Here is a 14,691-nt window from a genome sequence, read left to right on the forward strand (position 1 = left end):
ATTTATCAAGACCCGCTCATTCCTACGCTCAGATTGGTCAGATACGAATGTTTCATAAATCACACGTGTGTCCTGTCGTACGACCAATTCTGCGCTCAGATCTGCGCCCGTTTTCACGCAAGATTGATATATGAGGGCCACTATGCTTACAAGTTAGTTTAAATGTCATGACTGCACAGACAAAGCACCTTTTTTAAAAAACACAATTCAGTCATTTAGTTCCATTAGTTAATCAAATAATTACCTCTTTGATATTATCAACTTGTCAACCACAGAAATGTTGATTGTGTAATTGTGTTATTGTGAAAATCAAAATTTAAAGTCAGAGTGTGAAAATTTAGTTTTAAAACAGAAATACAAAGATAAGCTAGTTGGAGATCACATCAGTCATGCGAATAAGATGCCAGTTTGATCAAGTACACTTTAAAGTGCACAGGATTGTGACACAAAAGAGAAATTGTCACTGTTTAGTCCATATATAGTAGCTACCCATTCATATTCCTTTTAGCATGCGTCCAATATACATTAATCCATGAAAAACAGTGACGATTCACCCTCAGCATTACTGAATGAAATAAGATTTAGGCTATGGCATTTCCTTGGATTGGTGTGTTAAGGTTATTGTGTGAACATGTTATAAAGATTTAGAAGGTAATGTAAAGTGTTCTATTCACTTCACCCACTAACAGTGAATGAAGTCCTCATCCTCTATAGCCTCTCTCTCTATATGTATAAGCCTCTGTAAGTTATTACATTCAATGACTCAGAAATCATCATCATTGCTCTTCACCTCTGACTAATTCTGTGCCTTTATTACGAGAAATCAAAAGCGGACTAACTTCCTCCGCGTATTTTCTCAAGTTCCTAATATTTTGTGCATCCGGGTCAGATAGGGTCAATCACATCATACTCTTATTATCTTAATACTTGTAAATTCTATACCCCAGGAGCCCTTCTATGGATTATGAGTAAAGCCTTAATACGATACAATATGCTGTTTAAGCCTGTGCTGACTCTCCCCGCTGTGAAGTGTTTACGAGGTTCACTACAGCATGATGTTGCCCTTTAGTGACATCTGATGGCAATGATGAGAATTTGCAAGATGTTATATTGTACTGTGCATGAGAATTTATTGTTGTTGCAGTTGTTTTATGTTTTAGTCCATTTAAGACAAATCGCAATCATTTAACATTCCAAAAGACCCTTTAGAGTTAGAGTAGTATGATCTGAGTCACACTACAGCTTTGTAGGTTTAAAAATAAGTGAAGGATGGTGACAGTGCTGAGGAGATCACAGATCGGTGTTTACCCGTTCCTCATACACTATTCCCCTGTGGAAATGATTAACAAAGAACATGTTTTACTTGTTTTCACAGTTCATTTTTAGTAAAAGAAAATGTTAATGCGAAAAAAAATGTGATCTTGTGTAGACAGCCAGAGGCTGTACTGTGTTTGAGCATATTTTACATCATCGTCTAGCTGGGTTATGTCAGCTTCAGGTGCTGCAGTTATTGCATTACTAAAGCTCTTCTTGTGTTTTGCAATTGTTATGATAAACAATAAAGTCATAATACATCATGGTTCTTATCAAAAAATCTTTATTTAAAAAAGTACTCAAGTAAAAACAAGTGATGACTGATCACTCTGAAGACACAATTATGTTGGAGAACAAACTGGCACCTAATGTGGGATTTCATGTCAGAGATATAAGTCTTTGCAAACCAACCAACACAAAAAATGCTAATGCTCTTCTGTATTCTTGTGTTTGCGTGGGCTAGCCACACACACGCAAAAGGAGAACATTTTCGCAAAAAAAAAAAAAGTTATCATACAAAGTTAGCATTTTGGAAAAAGTTCTGAAATTAGTCGGCTCAAAAACGAGCCTCTGTGCTGTATTTGTAACTTCGGTTTTTACTGTGAAAAAACAAGTCAGCACTGTAAAACTCATGCTTTTAGATTGGAGTTTGGTTTACCAGTCCGTCCACTGGACAGACAGCAAGGAGCAGAGAGTCTTTTAACGTTAATAATATTCATGAATTGAGCTGACCTCCCTTCTATTAAAGGACCTAGTAAACAGCATAAATTAAAGTTTATTTACTTTTTTTATTTTAAAGAACCTGTTGTGACCTCCTCTCAGCTCGTTGTAGTCACACACAAGCACGAACTGTTGTCAAAACAGAGGCAGTGTTCTGCTATGCCTCAGGGGTGTCGTTAGTTTCCAATAAAGCCACATTGGACAGGCTATAAAACAGCAAAATAAAGTGTCTCAGTGACAGAAGAGATGATAGATGACAGAAAAATGACCTGAACATTCAATAAGGTAACTGTGCGTGTCAGCTTCGTCCACTTTGATGGAGACTGCGACTGAGGACACTCATCATACACTATTCTGTCATTAGATAGATGGTCTACAACATAACATGATTGCTTCCCTGTCTGGCCATCGGATTTTGGCTACTAATAGCTAAAATCCATGTAGTATTCTTATTGTATGCCATTCAAATGGCAGAGACCCCAGAATTTTGCATTTACTGCCAGTCAAGTAGGAGGGGCTGTTTACACCCAAAAGGGGGCGGGGACATAACACAAGGGCACAAGTACCCTGATGGGTTTCCCTCATCCATCGGTTGACATGTACATGCAAAAATGTTAGCATTTTAGCAAGAAATGAATAGCAGCATTTAGCCTTTTAGCAAAAAATACTAATAGTAAAATGCATACTCTTCTGTGTGGAGTTTGCATGTTCTCCTTGTGTACCTAAAAAATGAACGCAGTCTGCAGAGAACTGCGTCTTAACAACCTAGCATGGCCTCCAATGAGACTTTGTGCAACATGAATGAGTCTTCCAATCAGAAGTCAGAAATACAACCTTTACACAGTACATCATAATAACCATAAAAACGTAGAACATAAAAATCTTGGTTCTTGGCATTTTGGGGATTTTTAACAACAGAAATATTCAAAGTATAACACAAAATTTTGTAATTTGTTTTTTGAAAAGTTTCAATAAATAAATTGTTTTTTGGTTTAAAAGACACACATACACACAATTTATGACTTAAACCTGAATAAAGCCCATGGAATATTTATTCTTGATAGGAGTCTTTTTTGTCTTGGAGTTATAAAAAGCACAATTTTTCACAAAGGAAAATATGGTACCATCTGAGAAATCCTAGTTTATGGCTTTTTAAAAGATGAAACCTCAGCTTATAATAGCACTCCACCAGTACAGCGGCTTATTTTATAATGTTTTGATCATTTTTCAAACCATATTTGATAGTAACAGCACGTGACAAACTCTTCTCACATAGAGAAAAGACTAAGACGTCAGATTCCCCTGCTCCATGCTTTTTTCCTCACAGTTGTCTTGACATGCCGATTTCGGTGTACCTCTGTGGAACAGAGACAGACTGTGTTGGTGGATGTGTATGAAAAGTAGATGCTTTAGATGAACCATGTGACATATCATAAATACAGCTCAAGATCAGCAACAATTCTTACATATTATACAGTTTACTTACAGTATATAGTCCAAGTATTCACTATAACAAAAATAACAGGTGATTTACAAAGCTGAAGGTTAGATAGATGTCAGACAACTGCAATCATGTACAAATTAATTGTCGTTGGAAGCTTCATGACTACAACGCCAAAAAGAAAACCTCATCATTCAAATCATCACCAACAAAACTGTGAAAATAAGTAGTGTGATATGTTCTTAGAAAAACAAATCTCCGCATCTGTACTTGTGTGTTGCCTTTCGTACCTGGATCCTTCAAACTTCCTCTCCCGATAGAAGTTGCCCTTCTTCATCAGGTAGAGAAGGACCATGTCACAGAAGAAAGCGCCCTGTTCAATGAAGTTACAGTGCATTCAGTGATGTGATCGTCCAAACTGGCAAATATAAAGGTAAAAGAAAAATTCCTGTGCAGCTCCTTACAGCGCCCATCAAAGCCAGTCCTGAAGCGACATTGATGGCCGTTGGGATGATGCTGAACTTCCCCGCCTGTGTGTAAAAGCAGAAATGCAGGAAATGTGGTTATAGAAGAATCACAAAAATCATCTTAAAAGCATAGAAGTAAAGGTCTGCCTTTTGTCAAAATATGTGAAATGAACACGTCAGAATTGCAGTCTGCTGAGACACAATTTTACATATAAATATTAAAACACCACAAAACTTCTTAAACGTGTTATCTGGGTAATACAGGCCCTGCAAGGTCATATCAGCTTGTTATGTGCTATCGTTTGTTGCATTTATCACTGTGGACAGGATTTCCTGTATTCACTTTGTGAAACACATTGTCCGCACCTTTCCATGCACCATGATGTTAAACCGGACACCGTAGACTTTGTATAGAGATCGAAAGCTCTCACCGCCACCATTTTTGAAATAACGAGCGTGTCTGTTGGAGGAAGAAAAGAGCAAATATGGAGGCTTGAGAACACAAAAAAAATAATAATCTCCAACAGGTTGTGATGACTGAGACTTTTTGCATAATTCTCTGCTGTCAAATCCTGCTTTTAGTTGTAAACACAGTTAATTACGCTGTTGAAAACATCTCAGCACATCATCTGTATCAGCTGATAAAGGCTATAAAGCTAAAAAAAAGGCATCTACAAATAAACATTTCTGCTGAAATGACCGGCCGATAAGATGATGTTTTAATTATGCACCAGCGACAAGAACTGTTGACTGAGTAGTTTTCTTATTTTGCCAAATGAATGTGTACATCTAGGACGAAGAGCAAGCATAATGTGTTAATTCCACAACAGAAACAATGTGCATTAATAGGCAAAAATATTGCAGTGACTAAGAAAGTGTTTGCAGCGAGTCTCACCTGAAGTTAAATCCAGTGGCGATGGTCTTATTGGAGACACTGGTGTCCAAGCGAGTGAAGTGGTACTGTGGATTGCAGTTGGAGTAGCCTTTGTCGAGGTTGCAGTCCCAATCAATCATAATACCTATGGAGCCGCCCTGGAGAACAGAATGCAGATTTAACCATACGTGGCTTCTACAACATGTTAATCATGATAACAAGCCTGGCACCCCTGAGTACACGTCTCCTACATCACTGTCCTGCACTTTGATGCACGCTCCCTAACAAGACACTTTTTACTCTTTACGCTGTTACAGCCGGTCTTTTTCTGTTGATCTATCCTCATTTTGTCTTTTGTTACACCATTATAAAAATGCACTTGATTTAAAACCAGTGCTTAAAATTTGTGGTCCCCATCTGAATGACAGAATTAATGTGAACGATACGGAACCAGTGAGCATAAAAAGGTTAGGTTACAGTTGAGCATCTGGACCAGTGTTTGGGTTTGTGAAAATCAATAGAAGCTTGTTGCTTAAGACAACATTCAAGCCAGATCTTTGTAAGAAACATTGTGTGTCAGATTGTTTTGTCACAACAATCCGTATCGCCATGATTCCAGAGACAATGATGTAGATATTAGAAATAAATCCATCAATCAATTGTTTTCACTTCATCTTTCGAATTTCATGTTTGTAGATGTTTGACAATTCGACATATATATACTGAAAAAAAGACTTAATAAATAAAACAGTTAACATCTAAGTTGCAAAGCGTTATACTAACAAATGTGCTCATGTCCTGGAAGTTGTATCCAGCTCGCCTGGTGATGTCTCCCAGGCGGAAGATGGGACAGTAGGGATGCAGCTCCTCGTCGTATCTGCATTTCTTCAAATAGGTTTTGTCAGTCGTTTCAAGGACGTTGGACCTCACAGTTGGAAAAAAAAAAAAAAACAGTGGCGTGAGCTGTACACAACCGTTTCCAGTTAACCATGTGGTACTTGGAGACGTCATGGTGAGTTAGAGTTAGAGGACTTACTTTGAAAATGTGAATTTGGCAAATGAAATGAAATTCTTGATGTAGATGGTGAAGTTCTCAGCATTTGTCAGCAGGGGTCCTCTGGAAAAAAAGAAAAACAATTTAAAATAAAACATTGAGGCTTGCTAAATACTTTTTATCTTGGTGTTGGACTTCTTGTTTAAATATGCCTATATGCAATTGTTCAAAAGACTTTGCTTAATGAAGCTCCTCAGCTCACATATTATCATTGTCAGACTGGAATCTTGCATTAAAAGAAACACATTTTTCAGGAATTGTTGGCTGTTATATCATTTAACATGTTTCCAGCAGGGTTCTGGACTCAGGATAATGTTAAACCAAGAGTCTTTAAAGATATATTTGTATGAAATATACATAGTATATTCAATTATTCTCAACCACACTGGCCGTGCATGGTTTTACCTCACCTGAATGTGTTGCGTATGTGTGAGGGTGATGAAATTCGTCAGAACTTTTTTCATGCCTGCCACAGTTATCATATGATTGAACTTTCTCCTTACTGTGGTTTGAAATTTCTTTCAATAGGACACCAGCCATAGATCTCACAGGTACCAGTGGAGTTCTCATCTTTTCTGATGCATCGGCCACTTCTTATTCCTGAAGAAAGAGCAGACAGGCGGAAATCATCTAGTTTTTCCACACGTGTATAATACACTACACTTCAGCCCTATTGCATATATATGGATTATATATAACCAGTTCAAATGAGAATTGTGCAATTATATTCTTTTAAAATTAATTTACTTTATCTGGAAAATACCGTGACACAGAGAGTTGATCTTTGTTGGATTTAGACCCAAACTGTATTTCAGAATGACACTGTGACGACCGACTTAATGGCAAATTAAAATCAGTGATGTCTCTTTCTCACCGTGACCAGCGTCTACCATCTTTCCATCTTCGCAGTCCACATCAGCTTGACAGTGGCCATCCAGCACTTTTGTACTCTGCGAACACAGAAAGAAAATGTCATACTGTAAGACGCAAGATTCTGGACTGGTGGAGCAGTAAAGCAAAGCTCATACTATGGAAGCCCATTAAAAGACATACAGTAAGTCAAAAGTATCTTGTCGTGGCCATTCTTTTGACTGAGTATTCATAATTTTGACTTACTAGCTTCTGATTTTGACTTAGAATTGCATAGTTTTGATTTAGCATCTCCTCATTTTGACTTCCAAACGTTCCCAGTCACGCCTGTGTGTGTGCCTTTCAGACGCCGGGGCACCGCAACCGGGTAGAGCCGAAATGTACACAAGAGCAGTGTTTTATGACTGTGTGTTGCTGTTCGGGCTCGCTATTCTCCTTGGCTGTTGCAGTGAGTCAGGAGGCCAAGAGAGGCTGAGTTTACATACCAGGAACCCTCTGGAAATTTGCAGCCGAAGATACAGTTGAGAGAAATGACACGGGCATACACGGTAATAGAAGAGAAGAGGGTGGTGTGGGAGCTTTTGTTAAAAGTTTAAAATCTTTTGTTGGGACTAAGCACTATGAAAGAAAATACAGGGCGGTGGTCGTACCTTCCTCGAACCGTTTGTCGTCATGCTACAGAAATCAGGAGAGGAACTGTGGATCCGACTGTCCAGGTCACTGTCCGCTTCGCTGACACTGTCGACTCCACAATAACAGTTATGATCAAGACTCTGCCGTCCACTTACATCTGAAGTAGGAAAAATCATTCCTTTGACGACAACAATGTAAACATCTTGGCCAGAGAAGACTGATGGTTTAAAGGAGGATTCAAATAATCCATGTATGTCAAACTGGAACGAACGTCTTTGACCAGAGGAGGTGGCCTACGACATCACCTATCACCCACCTACAATGCAGTACTGAGTTCCCTCCCCAGAAAGCTTACCAACCATTCACACTTGGATCACTTAGCCCTTGCATCCCACATGAAGGCCGGTTGGGTCAACAAAGCACAAGTGCCCCCGACGACTCTGAAACTCAGAGCTCACTCGTGTCCTTCACGACTCTGTAAGGACACTCCCACACAGAGTTTAAAGGCCTGTGACTCCCCTACAGTTTGTTAGAACTGAAGAAGCCTGCTGGATGAGAGGTGAAACGTCTTCAAGAAACTGAAACAAGTCCAGTTGCCTATGATATCGCAATTAGAATTACCATGACCAAGGGAAATTGTGGCTCAGGGGGTAGAGCCAGTGTCTTGTTTTCGGAAGGTCGCTGGTTTGATTCCCCTTGTCTGTATGTGGCAAGCGTCCTTGGGCAAGAATAAACTCAACAAGTCAGTATGCGGGTAAAGTCAGCTGTGATTGTGCTACTGTGGTTCATAGTAAAGTACAACAGAAGTACACATATTTTCATAACTGACTGACTTTTCTTCAAGCACTCTCTTTTATTGTCTGGTCTCTGTATGCGTGTACAGCGGTGCGGTGGCACAGAGCTCCGGGAGCAGACGGAGCGCTGCTGTCGGCGAGGCAGCCCCGGCTCGGAGCTACACAGCTGGTGCTAATGCTCGTTAGCTCCGTGCTACTACCACACTCCATACGCATATAGGTACCGGAGGTCGGGAGCTCCGGTCTCCAGTAGCAGTGCGGTGGCACAGAGCTCGGGGAGCAGACCAGAGCGCTGCAGTCGGCGAGGCAGCCCGGCTCAGAACAACAGGCTGTTCTACTGTTATGCTAACTGTGGCTAATGCTCCGTGCTCGGCGCTCCGGTACTACTACTACCACACTCCATATGCATATAGAGACCGGAGCTCGGGAGCTCCTGGACAGAACCAGATACACAGAGACTTGGACACATCAGGAGAGAGCTTGAAGAAAAGTCCGCGAGGTAGTTGGACTCTATGTTGCCCAGAGACGGCCGGCACACGGATCGTACATGGTGTCTTATGGCTGGACCGTCCAGCTCCGCCTTCCCGCAGGCTGGCTGCTGCCATTACCTTCTCAAATGATATGCAAACCACGCTCTACTTGCCCCTCCCCTCAGGCCCCTCCCTCTCGACGCCAAAACAATGACAGAAAGTTTAAACTAAAAATCAGTGACACTGAAAAAATACTGACATTGTAAAAAAATCTGTCACTGAAAAAAAAGTGACATGAAGAAAAAATCTGAAGATTGTCATTGAAAAATACAAAAAAATCCCAATAAAATAAAACGATAAGATTTTCGGATTTGAATTATTTGAATTACTTTCTTTTTTCAGTGCCAATACTTGTTTCAGTGCCAATACAACTGTTTTCAATACAAATGTTTCAATGACAATGTTTCCTTTTTCAGTACTGGTTTTGTTTTCAATGCCAATTTTTTTTTTGGATGCTAAATTTTAAAGTCAACGTTCTGGCTCCACAGGTTACGGCAATGTGAAATGTGCCCATCCAACGCGTACTTAATACCTACTTATTACAAGTGTGTTCCATACAACTGAGACACTATCTCAGTGAGTAGAGTTATCTGCGTGTTTTTTTTTGTTACATTTAGATAAACTTACAGTGGCTGTTTACTCACTTTAGTAGCCCAGGGATTGAATCCAGCCTCTGCTCATTAGCTGCCAGATAATCACATGTCAAACAGTGGAGAGTTAATAAAGTAACCTTAAAGCAAACACAGTTTGTCTCTGACAGCTTGAAACTGCAAGCTGAACAGTGTTCCTGTGAGAGAACACAGTGTTTGGACACATCCTGCCCTCCAGCCAGCTGACATGCACAACAGAAAACTGACTGTGTTTTCCCTTCAACAAAATAGCATGATCGTGGTGCTTCCAAGTGAATATCATGACGAGTACCTGATGCAACAGCAACAGTATGCAAGAGCAAGAATACATCTTGACATCATGTCCAAATATCAACAGCATGAGAGGGGTCTGTGTCATCGTCAGTAATACTGAACACTGAAAACAAATTCTTATAAGGCAAAGTTATGTCCCCAAACCAGAAACACTGCTTTAGTGGGTCCTTGAAAGGGTTCTAGGAGCTCCCCAGCACAAAGGGGAATCATTATTGTCACTATAATTCCATCCATAAGTTACTCAGTGACAGAATGTACAACTATCTTTATTTTTGTCTTGGGTTTCATACAACTTCTTTGGTAAAACATCAGACTTGGTCCGTGGTCTGATTTGTGTCAGTTTAGGGGTCTTTGACATGAGAAAGTTTGAGCGTCAGACTTTGGGAGTTATCATTTTATATGAGATATGGTCTTTTGGGGGCAGTGGGTGTCACATAACCTACAAATCACGTCCTTTAAACCAAAATCATGGAACCCACCAGTGCTTTTCCATGGCGCTCCAGCTAGCCTCCACGCTCTTCTATCATCGTTGTTAACCTCGGACTTTGTTGTTAAACTAATGTCAAGATGAAAACTTTTGGCGCACTGTGGGACAATTCAGCTCTCCTCGACATAAAACAAAAGAATAATGCACATCATGACATTGGCCCATAGTTCAGGTGTGTCTTTGGCTATTATGGATGATTGTATCATAGGGTCTCTGCAGACATGTCAATAAACGACTATCTTGAGAAAAGGCTCTGACTAAACACAGTGAAAGGATTTAGGAGCTTATAATGTGGCCGCGCAAAGAAACACTATTTCACTCACAGTGTCACTTTAAAGTATCTCTTGGTCGAAATAAAAGATCTCCGGTTCTTATAGCTTTTGACAATTTTTTAAAGCATTTTATGAGAGTACTGTTTACTCATGGAGGTCCCGCCAATACATAATATTCTTACCTCAGGACAGTATCCAAGCTTCTGGTTCGGTGTCTCTAAGAAATTTGTGACAACAAACAGAACAGCTTCACCCTGTATGTAGAGAAAACACTGTAAATTAGATTTTTATTGACATCATACTTTGATGATGATGATGATGATGATGATCACCTGACCCTGCTCCTGCCTGCAAACCTTGATCCTGCTTTATTAGGATATACAAACCTCGTTTTAACTCACACGGCCCCTTCCCTTTGATTGAACTGCTGTCACACACAGGGATTCACCTGTTGCCTGCGTGACTATTTGTTTTTTTCATCCTTCACTGTTTGTTGCTTTGCCAGCATGTACTGATGCACCTTACTGTTCAGTAACATCCTGGAGACATGCAGTACAAAGCCTTTGGAAAGTTGTTTTCCTCATTTCATCAGTTTCACTTCCGTCCCACCCTAAACGTCCGTTAGAGATGAAAGATGTGAAAGTGTGCCTGTACGTGCACTGTGCATAACCCTGCAAAGCCGCGTGTGAATTCACCTGTGGTGGGATAACATAATCCTCCGGTCCCCACACAATCACACCAGACTCTGTGGTGTTTGTCACTGAGACTCCTTTCAGTTTGGTTATGACTGAACTCTGGATGGCCTCGTCAGTCTCCTGGTAGCCCTTCTTACTTAAGAAAACCCACCTGTGGGAGAGAGCAAAAAAAAATGAATGGCTGAAGCTAAAAGTTGTGCTGTAATTCAGGGAGGTATCTACACTTTTAGCAGTAAATAAAAATGAAATGTCCGTTGTTCAAGTAGGTTTTATTTTTGGGAGTCTCTATAATCTAGCCATGACCATCGTTGAGGTATCTGTCGATTATTTTTTTTCATTAATCGATTAGTTGTTTGGTCTTTAAAATGTCAGAAAGTAGTGAAACTGTCACCGTCAAATGTCAAAATGTCATATGAGTGTTTCCCAAAGACCAATGTCTGTTGTCCACAACGTAAAGATATCCAACATACTGTTATAGAGAGTAAAGAAAGCAAAAAAAAACAAAACAAACCAGAACAAAAAAAACAGGTGAATTGATTAATTACCTATCAATTATCAAAATACTTGCCAATTAACTTCCCTTAAGGAACAAATAATAGATTGATTAACAGAACATTCATTGCAGCTTTACTATGATAATGTAATATTCTGATAAAGAGTTAAAAATACTGCAAATATGTATTCTACAGTATGGTAGAAACACTGTCCTGTCAATTTTATAAACTAACAGCAATAAGATGAACTAAATAAGGTTTACTGCAGCTATTTATTTATTTATTTATGGAAATGCTGCAGGGAACATAACAGGTCACAAGAGCACACTGACCATGAGAGAAACTTGGTGATGAACAGATAATAGTGTGGAAAAACCTGATCTATTACCACATGCAGTCATCAGCCAGCCACCAATTTAAGTTTAATCAGTTATAATATGTTATATTATAATACCGTTTTAAAGCTACAGTTCGATTAAAGTCAGCATAAACTTCTCACAGACATTTAGATGCTGATATTATAATTGTTTGCCGAGCTTTAGGTAGGCTTGCTTATGTGTTTGACATATGGAATGAGGTCATAAAAGTTGGTCACTCACCCTATAATGTAACCGATGATAAATAACTGGATGAGTCTGTACAGAACTCCGACTCTCTTGTTTTGGGCGACAATGTATTTTTCCGTTTTGTAGTCGAACAAGGCGGCGAGGCGTCCTGTGAAGAAGCTCCCGGCCATCCCGCTGCCGCTCCTGGATGTAGAGTGGAATCAGGAGGAGCAGCAGCGGTTCATCACCAGCGTCAGGTCAGCAGCAACACGTGCCATATCCGGTTAGGGATTTCAAAATAATGGCCGTTTTTTTTTTTCATCCGGCATTATCATGGATTCAACAGCTCTGCAGGTATTTGGCATTTGATTTTAGGATATGTGGGTCACAAATACCCCTTTTTGACCGAAGTGAACCCAGGGCTGGTTCAACTTGTGAACCTTTTAAAAAAACGCTTTGCTCTTCCACAGGCAAGGTGAAAGCCACCATGGAGTTTTTCGGTCACTAAACATGTCTCCGATTTCCCATCATTACTGTGGAACTTTGAACGAATATGACGACATTGACTCAAGTCTGAGACACTTGACAAGTGTTGCTCCTGGCTTTGTGTGTGTGTGAGTTAGAAATAATCTCATTATGAATTTCTTCAAATTAACGCCCTGATCCTGCATGTGTATAGTTTAAGAGCCACCTGGTGGGTATTTTTGTAAGCATATTGTAAATGGCACAGAAAATGGCTCTTGATGATGATGGGTGCTCTGTAAAAAGCCATACATAATAGTACCGCTTTACTATCACAACATGTCTGTTTAATGTTAAAATGTTGTTAAAGGACTATAATGACATTGTGATGTGAACATTTTTATCATATTAGTCTTAAAGAAATATTTAGGACTGTGTGTTGTTTTCATGCCAGATTCAAGAGAGAGCCGGTGTGAGAGCAAGTCCTGTGTGGCCGTGCCATCCTTCCTGCACCACAGACACAAGGGGACAAATCCACCATCATTCTACAGATAAACACCCACAGTTACAAATGCCTACATTGGTATCCTTTAAAGGATTAGAGTATTATTTAATCAATAAAATGCGATCTTTTGGAGGATTTCTTAGAGACATTGTTGTTCAAGACATGAATATTTCTGTTTAATCAGCATTTCTTTTGCAATTCATTCAGTGGGTGATAATATCAGTATTCAAAGGGATCGTGCCAAATGATATTCACATAAAACATTATGCTGTATGCTGTATGCTGTTTATCACAAAACAGGACAGTTTCTCCTCAATTTGCCCAGATTGTATGTTAGTTAAACACATAAATACACCTGACATCCAAAATAAATATGTCAGATAAACACAATTGTAAGGCACACGTACAATCTCGGTCTTTAAATCAGTCCAGGTGACCACAAACTGTCCCTTAATCTGTGCATCAGTAGCCTACATTCTGCTGAAGCATCACCAGACTTCAACAGGAAGTGGTCTGACGGTGAGAGACATTTCAGAGCTTTCAAACTTTCTTAGTATTAAAGATGAATATAAACTAATAAAAGCTGGTTCTGTTCAACTGTCGAGAGTTTGAAACTAAAAGAACTGTGATGGTCCTGAGGTTTTTGTCCCATGATGCTTAGACGTTCTAGCATACAGCATTACCACACTGCTGGTTTCACTGTACCAGACATAGACAGGTTGATTTCCCTTTCAGCTCTGCACTTCATGTGTGCGTCTTCAAATGGTAAGTCCTTTTGAGAGTTGTACATCCTCTTCCTTTCCATGGTCACAGACCTCGTAGGCCAAACTCATGTGAAAGGATGAGCGAAAGAACAAGAGTTTCCTGTGAGATGCATCTTTGTAAAACCACAACTTATCATGCAGGTGGAGTGAGTGAAGAGATGCGCTGGCGTGGCTTTTGTTACACAGTCTTCCTGTTAGTGATCAAATGTGCTGTAAGGACAGAGGCAGGAAGGGAGAATGTCACATTGCTTGAGGTGTCACAAGAGCCACAGGTGGGGGACACATCCCCACATGGGAAGATACACAAGTTTAGATAAGATGACATTTGCTGTCCCATCTGTTACATCAAAGTGTCACTGTCCTGGGAAGACAGGATACACCCAAATATCAAAGAGTCAAGGTAACCTCCTCTCTGATTCTGTACTTAAGGGTTAAGAATTCAGAGTTCGAGAGAGAACGCTTTTGCCTTCTTCTCCACGCTGCGTGTTATTAAAGAGATTTGATTCATACACCGAAGTCTGAAGGTCTTTGGAGACTTAGCAACTCTCTACCTCACAAAGGAGAATTTCCACTACACTTTCATTAATTAATAGGTCACAAGCAAAAAGGTTTTTCAACCAGTGCTATAGACATTTTACAGGCCGAGTTTAAGAAAACATGAACATAATGTAGTAATGGGCACACATGAAATGAGCTGCTGACAGGATACACAGCAGAATTAGTTTGCTGGTTATGTAGATATAATCTTGTTCTACCTTTCAAGTGAGCTGATGACTGAAATGTTTTAGTAGGTATTTGTCAGTGGAGAGATACTCTGAACCTGTGCTGCTTTGGTGAACAGTTTGAA

At 39.9% G+C, this 14,691-nt stretch overlaps 1 protein-coding gene across 3 annotated transcripts; it reads right to left on the minus strand.

Moving 5' to 3' along the window:
* Nucleotides 1-2,855: 2,855 nt before the first annotated feature.
* LOC115595210 (P2X purinoceptor 5-like) lies at nucleotides 2,856-12,324 on the minus strand. Of its 3 annotated transcripts, XM_030439398.1 has the most exons (13): nucleotides 12,168-12,324; nucleotides 11,075-11,225; nucleotides 10,562-10,633; nucleotides 6,745-6,820; nucleotides 6,374-6,470; nucleotides 5,853-5,933; nucleotides 5,600-5,741; nucleotides 4,838-4,974; nucleotides 4,309-4,402; nucleotides 3,940-4,005; nucleotides 3,766-3,848; nucleotides 3,521-3,541; nucleotides 2,856-3,391 (listed from the first exon to the last, which is right to left on the minus strand). In XM_030439398.1, exons 1-13 carry the CDS (start codon nucleotides 12,302-12,304, stop codon nucleotides 3,319-3,321), a joined length of 1,230 nt encoding a protein of 409 aa, XP_030295258.1. In that variant the 5' UTR covers nucleotides 12,305-12,324; the 3' UTR covers nucleotides 2,856-3,318. The 3 variants fall into 3 exon arrangements, with proteins under 3 accessions (XP_030295258.1, XP_030295268.1, XP_030295276.1); XM_030439408.1 differs by lacking the exon at nucleotides 3,521-3,541; XM_030439416.1 differs by lacking the exons at nucleotides 10,562-10,633; nucleotides 11,075-11,225; nucleotides 12,168-12,324 and adding an exon at nucleotides 7,391-8,096.
* Nucleotides 12,325-14,691: the final 2,367 nt, after the last annotated feature.

This window comes from Sparus aurata, chromosome 2 (assembly GCF_900880675.1).
Source record: "Sparus aurata chromosome 2, fSpaAur1.1, whole genome shotgun sequence".
NCBI classification, from domain to species: domain Eukaryota; kingdom Metazoa; phylum Chordata; class Actinopteri; order Spariformes; family Sparidae; genus Sparus; species Sparus aurata.

Coding starts and splice junctions, on each gene's coding strand:
- LOC115595210 (XM_030439398.1), bottom strand. CDS start 12,304: ATGGCCGGGAGCTTCTTCACAGGACGCCTCGCCGCCTTGTTCGACTAC. Junction 11,226..12,167: donor ATCATCGGTTACATTATAGG/GTGAGTGACCAA, acceptor TCTCTCCCACAG/GTGGGTTTTCTTAAGTAAGA. Junction 4,006..4,308: donor ACATCATGGTGCATGGAAAG/GTGCGGACAATG, acceptor TTTTACACACAG/GCGGGGAAGTTCAGCATCAT.